The sequence below is a fragment of the Microtus pennsylvanicus genome, chromosome 15 (genome assembly GCF_037038515.1).
Source record: "Microtus pennsylvanicus isolate mMicPen1 chromosome 15, mMicPen1.hap1, whole genome shotgun sequence".
NCBI lineage: Eukaryota > Metazoa > Chordata > Mammalia > Rodentia > Cricetidae > Microtus > Microtus pennsylvanicus.
Genome location: NC_134593.1, coordinates 11,609,665 through 11,619,285, shown reverse-complemented (window position 1 = coordinate 11,619,285; position 9,621 = coordinate 11,609,665). Strand labels below are relative to the sequence as shown.

The following is a 9,621-nucleotide window of genomic DNA, read 5'->3' as shown; positions in this document are numbered from 1 at the left end:
TTTTTAAAAATGTCATTTACTTAAAACAATGTATTTCTCCTTTTACAAAAGCAGCTTTATAGAAACATTTGGCTTGAGAGGGCCACTGCAGTCAGGCTGCTCAGAGAGATTCAGCTCTTTGGCCTCCCATGTCCAGAAACAGGCGCGTTCCAACCTGTCCTCCTCAGTGGACATTCTGCAACAGGTGCCTGAAGTTCTCTAATTCTCTCACGCTTGTAGAAATCCTGTAACCAAGAAACACTTCACTTAAGAACACTTTCAAAAATTTTCTGTGATTTTTCATTTTTAGAGTATATAAAAAGTTTAAAATAGTTAATTCAATCATTTGAAAGGTACATAAATCTACTTAAATCCTAAGCAAGCCTAAGATAATATTATCAAAATACAAGCTAACTTTTAATACTGGAGTATTAAAATATATACATATGAAATTACACAGATGTATATTTTAAATATCCAGAGCTACATTAAAGTATTTAAAGCAATCAGTATTCAGTATGTAATACTTAAGTATATAAGTACAAAATACTTAGATATTTTAGTTATTCATTAATGTATTTGTATACATTATAATGTTATTTGTATCACATACATAATATAAATATGGAAATGTAGAAACATTAAAATAAGTATTTAAATATCCAGGAGTATAAGAATACAATAATATACCTTTATTTACTACTAAATGTACAAAAATCAAAGCTATTGATCTTTATAATAAAGACTGAAAAAAACCAATTTTGACCCAAATGTTTTCACCAATTTTCATATAAAGTAAAATCTGTTCTGTATTATATTTCTGCACGTTCCCTTTCACATGCACTTCAGCTCTGCTCTCCACTACGATAAAAGTAAAACACACGATTGCATTGTACACTCAAGATCCTAAGTGCTAGAGAATTTTTAAAGCCAATTATTTCAATCCTAAAACATTTGATTTTTTATTTTATTTTATTTGTGGGTTTTTAAGACAGGGTTTCTCTGTAGCTTTGTAGCCTGTCCTGGAACTAGCTTTTGTAGACCAAGATGGCCTTGAACTCAAAGAGATCTCATCTGCCTGCCTCTGCCTCCCAGTGTGTACGTACCACCACCGCCTGGCTGATATTATTTAAGTGAAAAAAAAAATGCAGTCCTTAAAAATGTTAATTGAAGCCGGGCAGTGGTGGCATACACATTTTAATCCCAGCACTTGGGAGGCAGAGGCAGGCAATCTCTGTGAGTTCAAGGCCAGCTTGGTCTATAAGAGTTAGTTCCAGGACAGGCTCCAAAACTACAGAAAAACCCTGTTTCAAAAAAAAAAAAAAAAACAAAGAAGGAAGAAGGAGAAGAAGAACAACAAGAAGAACAAGAAAATGAAAGCACGGGGTTCGATTCCCCGACGGGGTTCCAAAAAAAAAGAAAATGAAAGCAAAGAAAATGTTAATTGAGGGGATGAGAGAATGCTGCCTAGCATGCTACGGGTAAATCCCCAGCACTGAAGAAAGAAGAGAGGTTTGTCAGTCCGAGAATCAACATGAGCCAGCAGGAAACACCATCCACATTTCAAACTGTTGATGTATCTTCCATTTCTCATGCTGTTTCTCAAAACATCTGACAGGAAATAATTATTTCTGAAGAATTACTAATCTTTCTGTATGATGCTGAGTTCATAGAAATATTTGTGACTTCTCATACCCTTCAAAAATAATACCAATAAAATGCTTTTAAATAATTACAATAAGCTGGGTCTGATGGCACATGTCTGTAATCCCAGGAAGAAGGTAGAGGCTGGCAGATCTGAGTTCAAGCCCAACCTGGTCTACAAAGTGAGATCTCGCCTCAAAACAGAAAAAAAACAACAAAATACCGTGTACGTATGTACAAATGTACAAAATAATTATAATAAAATGTACAAATTTAACAGTACCCAAATGTCAGTAAGTTAAATAGGAATATAAACAACAATAGATGGAAATAATCAAGTAGTAATTGTATGTGTGTATATTCTTAAGGTATTTTATCAGATCATATGATTGTATAACAAGATAATTTTACTGAAAATAACATCCCTAGTTTTATCTGAAAATGTACCTCTTAACATCAGACTTAGATGGCTAGCAGAAACAATTTCAGTACATTAAAACTAACCTTCCAAATGCATTAAACAATGAGACTATTTCCTGTCGGGTTAGCTGGAATTTGTAACTTGGTCCACTTTCTGGCATATTTGCTATCAGTTTCTCAGAAAACAAGATCTTCAGAGCAGTGCCCAAACCCTGAGTCTAAAACAGAAAGAAGAAAACAAATAAGAAAACGTCTCAACAAAGAGTGAAGAAGAAGACTGAGCAAGACTCACCTGGAGCTTTCCCCACAGTCGACACTTGAAACAACCAACACAATCCATGATTCTCGAAATATTTCTAAAATGTTGTCGAAAGTCCTCCTAAAAACAATGTAACAAAATTTTATGTAAGTTGTATACTTATGCAATCAACTCAGAATTGTTTTCTGTGTGTCTAGCCATGGACAGTGAACCAAAAAGCACCAAACAGAGCAGCACACACGGAGCCTTACTATACACCAGCGTCCTTCTTAGCATCGAATCTTCCCACAAATCCAAACTACTCTGATCTACCCCTCATGCATTTCTTTAAAAGACTCAGACTGTTAGGCAGCAGGCTTAAATTCATTCCCCTAGCAACCTGTATATTTTGAAACCAGCCCTATCTCACTCCAAACCCACGCTACCCGAAAAGAAAGCTAAGTATTTAGTTTTATATGCCAATATTGGAAGTTGTGGGATTAGACGGTATCTAACAAGGGAAAGGAAGGGAGGAAGGAGGATGGTGACCTCTGATAATGTTAAATTATAGCTGTCCTTTCCTGGAATTAGAGGAAACACTCAGATTTTTTTTTTTACTACTGATAGTACTGATAAACAAAATCTAATAGCCACGTATGCACCGCCAAGTGCTGGGATTAAAGGGATGTACCACTACTGCCCAGCAAAATGAATTTATGAACAATGTTCACATCTGTGTTTAGCAGAAAGCTTTTAAAAGTAAATCAGCAACAATTTTTTTTTAGTTTTTCTATATTTTTTTTCCCTATAGAAACTATACCTAAACTTGAAAACACATAAAAGCCAAATGTTTTGGAATTTGGATCAAATTGAAACACTGTGAGAAATATTTCTAATTTGTACAGTCTAAAAAAAAGCTGATGTCAAAATACACTCCAAAGAACTAGCAAGTGAACTAAAAATAAGTAGCATATTAAAAACAGCAGCAAATTCTGTGTTTTGGTTTGCTTGGTTCTTTTTTGTTGTTGTTGTTGTTGTTGTTTGAGACAGGGTTTCTCTGTGTAACAGTCCTGGCTGTCCTAGGACTTGCTTTGTAGACCAGGCTGGAAAAGTCTTCCTTCCCCCTCACTCTGCAGTCCCTGGAAGTAAGTAAGAGTGTGTGTGTGTGTGTGTGTGTGTGTGTGTGTGTGTGTGTGTGTGTGTGTGTGTGTGTGTGTGTGTGTGTCTAACCACTGAGGTACAAGCTGAAGAGGAAAGAGGTGGCAATCAGGAACAGCTCATCTCAACAGAATGTACAAAAGGAACTTTCTTTGCAAGGTAATTACATTAGCTTCTTTTATCGAGCTGAGAAGCAGAGAAGAGTGCTACAGACATACTCAACCTGCTGAGCTAGAAGTCAAGATTTGTTATTAAGTATAAATACCTATTTATATTTTTAATTTATTTTTTAATTGACATTCAGATTGTTTGTGGGGTGCTATGATGCCTTGATATTTATTATTTCATAAGGAACAATAAGAAACACCGAGGTGAAACTCTAGCTCTACTCGTAAGAGTTCTGAACACATAGTGCACACCTATTTATTAGGCACCCTCGTGAGCAAAAGGCCACTAAAGCTTCCTCAATGGAAAGCCAGTGCTCTGACCAAGCTCCCGTCCCAATCCATCTCTCTTCCAGGAATCCGTGGTCTTCCGCTCACACCCGCATACTCAACAGGCTGAAGTATAATTACCTTTAGTTTATGTGCTTCATTCTTATCCCCAGCAAAAAAAGAGTTCTCATCAAAATGCAAAGGAAATGACCTGTGTTTTAAACAGAGAAGGGTCATGTTCGTGTATTATAAGTATCGAAAGTCATGCTAATATATTTTACTGGTCAGTGATAAATAATTAAAATAGAGCAAAAATCAGTAACACCAAAAATGCAAACAAATACTTATCCTCAAATTTAAATGCTAAGTGCATTAGAAGTCTGGCCCCAAACTTAGACTGCGCAAATAAAAATAATGCTGGTATTAAGAACTTAAAAAAAAAAAATACCCAGGTGGTGGTGCCTTTAATCCCAACCCTCAGGAGGCAGAAGCAGGTGGAGCAGTTGAGTTCAAGGCCAGACTTGAAACTATAAAGCAAGTTCCAGGACAGTCAGAATTATGGAGAAACTCATCCCAAAAAAAAAAAAGTTGTTACACAGGTCAAAGTAAAACCAAGAAACTCTAGATATGGGAAGGCCAGGTATGGTGATAAACACCTATTTCCCAGCTCCTAGGAGGCTGAGCAGGAGAATCTAACCATCTCAAAGAAACAAAAAGTTCTAAAGTCCAATGAACAGAACTATAGTTATATTATTTTAAAGATGGTTTCCTGCTCTAACTAAATAATGCAGTTCCTTTGGACACCACCCCTTGTCTCTATGCTAATGTATATGTTGTAGAACACAGAACCTACTTGATTTCATGAAGAATCTCCAAAAGTAACGCTTTGTTTTCTGCATCCTGAACTTTATCTCCCGTGAAGAGCTGAAAATCTGGGCGCTCAAAAAATGGGAGCACTTTCGAAAGAGCCCTTAACTCTATCAAGTACAGAAAGTACAAGTTCTTCAGTCGCCTTGGGCCTTCGCCTTCAGTCAAAACCCCATCGAAGCGCTGCTGGAACTCCGTCACGTTGTGGCCCCACTTCTTCTCCAGCCAAGTATCTAAGAAGAATGTTAAGTGATTCAAGTGTACAGATGAGTAATTTCCATTTTAATTATAAGGGGCTATTCATATTTATAAAAGGTAATTTCATTTTGTAGTTTAAAATACATTAATTCAACCAAGAAATTTTTTTTTAAGTCTTTAAAAATTCTGTTATAAACCAGACGTGGCAGTGCACACCTTTAATTCCAGGCAGAAGCAGGTGACTCTTTATGAGGTCAAGGCCAGCTTGTTTTACATACAGTGCCAGGACAGATAAAGCTAAGACCGTGCATAAAAAATTAAAAAAAAAAATGGCTGGGCAGTGGTGGCACATGCCTTTAATCTCAGCAGCACTCAAGAGGCAGAGAAAGGCATATCTCACTGACTTCAAGGACAACCTGCTCTACAGAGCGAGTTCCAGGATACATAGAAACTCTGCTTGAAAAACTGAAAAGAGATAGATAGATAGATAGATAGATAGATAGATAGATAGATAGACAGACAGACAGACGATAGATAGATAGATAGATAGATAGATAGATAGATAGATAGATAGATAGACAGACGATAGATAGATAGATAGATAGACGATAGATAGATAGATAGATAGATAGACGATAGATATAGATAGATATAGATAGATAGATAGAAGATAGATAGATAGATAGATAGATAGATAGATAGATAGATAGATAGATAGAAGATAGATAAGACAGACAGATAGATGATAGGTAGATAGATGATAGATGGGTAGATAGATGGATGAATGAATAAATAAATAAAAATTTAGAAATTCTATAGTAAGAATTTTGTCTTCTGGAACCCATTCTTATTTTTAATTTATTTATTTTTATTTTATGCACATTGGTGGTTTACCACGGGTGTTGGGTCCTCTGGACCTGGAATGACAGACAGTTGTGAGCTGCCATGTGGGTGCTGGGAATCAAACCTGAGTCCTCTGGAAGAACAGTCAGTCCTCCCAACTACCAAGCCATCTCTCCAGCCCCAGGGAACCCTTTTTATTTTTTTTTAAAGGAGAAAACAGTTTATTTGGCTTATAAGTCTATATTGCAGTCAACTACTGAATGAAGTCAGGACAGGAACAGGAAAAGTAACTGGGGGCAGGAGCTGATGCAAAAGTCACTGATGTATGCTACTTGTTATCTTGCTTCTGGGGCTTGATTTGCCAGTTTTCTAACAGATCCGATGAGCACCAGCTCAGGAATGACACAACCTGCAATGAGCTGGGCCCAGTCCCATTACTAACTAAGAAAAAGTATCCTACAGGCTTCCCTACAATCTGACCTTATGGAGGAATATCTTAATTTATGCTTCTCTCTCTCAGACAACATTAGCTTGTGTCATGGGGACATAAAACTATCCAACACAGTATATATTTAACAAGCTTCTCATAGTTTAGATTTGCTTCTGACCCTTCAAATTGCTCTTAATTTTAGTTGTCCCTCCTTGTATATGCACAACTTTATTTCACTTTTCCCTATTCTTTCCCATTAAGACTTATTTTTCTATTTCAAAATAAGTATCTGCTTATAAAAATATTTTTTATAAATATTACATCCACTCTGAAATCATACCTGCTATTAATCCACTAGCATAAGCATAATTTTGTCTTCTATAATTAAAACTTTAGCCTGGATCATCACGTCTTCATCTGTTGTGTAAATGATATTAGATACAAAATATATTGTGCTACAGTGGATGTATTTACTGAATATGGATGATAAATTTACATTCATGTACTGACTTGATTGACCAGTGATCATCCCAGATGAAAGTTAAATAATATTGGCTTCTCTCCCTGATATTAAGCATAAATGCTTCTAGAAAAGTAAATGATTATGTATTGTATAATATTTTTCTGATATCATTTGATTCATGGCACAATAATATGCAACTATAATTTATTGTCACCATTTAAATTTCAGACTTTAGATAAGTTTTGTAAATTCTGTGTGCATTGGTTTCCTTGAGAATTCTCTTTTTATTTGATTGTCATATAAGTACTCCCTACTGAAGATCTGTCTGCCTTTGAAACTTTAAAAAATAGAAGAAAGTGCTTCATTGCTGTTTCTCTTGACAGTTCAGGGTCTCCTCAGATGATCACTAATCTGTCTTATAGAGCATGTAAAACACCAAACACTTATGATTTAATGTACAACATAATAACACGCTACTTCTTCATCTTTATAGTGCAGTAATGTAGCAATTCACTAATCTGAATGTCACCTTTTAATCTGCCATGTAATGTCATGAGTATACATGACTCTGAGCATGGCTTCAACTTTCTTCTATTTATTTCTGTTTTTTTTTTTCTATAAATGAGGGAACCCATTCTTAAAAGCAAAATAAATCAAATATTTACAGAGAAAATGGGTTTTGCTAAAAATCAAGTTTCTGAATATCAACAATCATAAAATCAAAATATATAATTAAAAATGAGTTGCTATCAGTGAGTCTATAATTTGATATCCTAAAGAAGCTAAATAAGAAGGTGAACCCAAAGAAAAACATATAGCTATCCTCCTGGGTAGGGGAAGTAGACAAGATTGCCAGGCAAAAAATCGGGATCTTAAGGGTGGGTTGGGAGGGGGGTAAGGGGAGATGGGGAGAGAAAAGTGAGAAGGGTAGGATGGGGAGAACTTGGGGCAACGGGATGATTGGGATAAAGGAATGTTGGATAGGGGAGCAGGGAAGCACATATCTTAATTAAGGGAGCCATCTTAGGGTTGGGAAGAGACTTGGACCTAGAGGGGCTTCCAGGTGCCCAAGGCGAGGTCCCCAGTTAGTTCCTGGGGCAGCTGAAGATAGGGAACCTGAAATGATCCTATCCTATAGCCATACTGATGAATATTTTGCATATCACCATAGAACTTTCAACTGGCGATAGATGGAGATAGAGACAGAGACCCACACTGGAGCACTGGACTGAGCTCCCAAAGTCCCAATGAGGAACAGAAGGAGGGAGAACATGAGCAAAGAAGTCGGGACCAAGAGGGGTGCACCCACCCACGGAGACAGTGGGGCTGATCTATTGGGAGCTCACCAAGGCCAGCTGGACTGTGACTGAAAAAGCATGGGATAAAACCGGACTCTCTGAACATGGCGGACAATGAGGGCTGCTGAGAAGCCAAGGACAATGGCACTGGGTTTTGATCCTACTTCATGTTCTGGCTTTGTGGGAGCCTAGCCAGTTTGGATGTTCACCCTCCTAGACCAGGATGGAGGGAGGAGGACTTTGGACTTTCCACAGGGCAGGGAACCCTGACTGCTCTTCAGACTTGAGAGGGAGGGGGAGAGGAGTGGGGGGAGAGGGAGAGGAGTGGGGGGACGGGGAGAGGAGTGGGGGGGGAGTGGGAGGCTGGGAGGAGGCGGAAATTTTTTTTTTCTCAATAAAAAAAAAATGAGTTGCTAAGTTGGAGAGGTGGCTGAGCAGTTAAGAGCACGATAACTTCCAAAGGACCTAACTTCAGGTCCCTGAATCCATGGCAGCTCACAGTTGCCTGTAACTCCTACTCCATGCGGACCTGACACCTCTAGCTCCTAAGGCACCCGTACTCACATGCACATACCCCACATATGTATGTATAATTAGTAATAAAAGGAGATTGTTTGAGTGACTATCTGAAATTACTAATGAATTTAAAGCACTATTTCAAATCAGTTACCATTTTGTTTCTAAAAGGTAAAATATTTCCCAAGTCCAGAAGAAATAAGTTACTGAGGAAAAAAATCAACCATGGTTTGACTTTCTACAAGAATCCTAAACCATGAAGAACAGCAGACAATGCTGTAGCCATTGAAGTCTGCACATAAATAAAGGCTCTCATATGGTAACAAACTGTGCTGCTCTTGAGTGTATTTTAATTTCCATGGCCAACAAAGAATATTTCCAATGTGATGTGTATGATTTTGAGAGAGTAATACATGGTGATGTGGGAGTGTCATATCATATCAATCTGTTGCTTTCATTGGTTAATTAATAAAGAAACTGCTTGGCCTGATAGGTTAGAACATAGGTGGGTGGAGTAAACAGAACAGAATGCTGGGAGGAAGAGGAAGCTCAGACTCCATAGCTCTCATCTCTAAGGAAGACGTGATGAAGCTCCAACCCAAGATGGACGTAGGCTAGAATCTCCCTGGTAAGTCACCACCTCGTGGTGCTACACACATTAACAGAAATAGGCCAAGCAGTGTTTATATGAATACAGTTTGCGTGTTGTTATTTTGGGGCATAAGCTAGCCAGGCAGCTGGATGGCAGGAACGCAGGCCGCAGCTCCTTCAACAACTTGGACCATTCAACTGCACACAATTTCTACCTTCCTAATCACTGCCATTTACAAGTGGATTCTGACTGCCCAACAGTCAAACAATTATGTTTTTACATCCATGAAAACACCAAGAAAATGTTAATACCTAAAAAACACAGATTCAACACAATGCCCATCAAAATCCCAACAAATTTCTTCAAAGACCTCGGAAGAAACCTTCAACTTCATATGGAAAAGCAAAAAACCCAGGATAGCCAAAACAATCCTGTACAATAAAAGAACTTCTGGAGGCATCACAATCCCTGACTTCAAACTCTACTACAGAGCTATAGTACTAAAAACAGCCTGGTATTGGCATAAGAACAGAAAGGAGGA

At 37.7% G+C, this 9,621-nt stretch overlaps 1 protein-coding gene across 1 annotated transcript in view; it reads right to left on the bottom strand.

Moving 5' to 3' along the window:
* Positions 1–9,621, bottom strand: part of Ero1a (endoplasmic reticulum oxidoreductase 1 alpha) — a 42,045-nt gene continuing 32,424 nt past the window's right edge. Inside the window, exons 12-16 of the mRNA XM_075950321.1 lie at positions 4,727–4,973; positions 4,015–4,084; positions 2,336–2,422; positions 2,128–2,261; positions 1–224 (exon numbers count right to left, since the gene is read on the bottom strand). Of these exons, the coding sequence (XP_075806436.1) occupies positions 164–224; positions 2,128–2,261; positions 2,336–2,422; positions 4,015–4,084; positions 4,727–4,973 (599 nt within the window). The 3' untranslated portion in view covers positions 1–163. The remainder of the gene's footprint in view (positions 225–2,127; positions 2,262–2,335; positions 2,423–4,014; positions 4,085–4,726; positions 4,974–9,621) is intronic.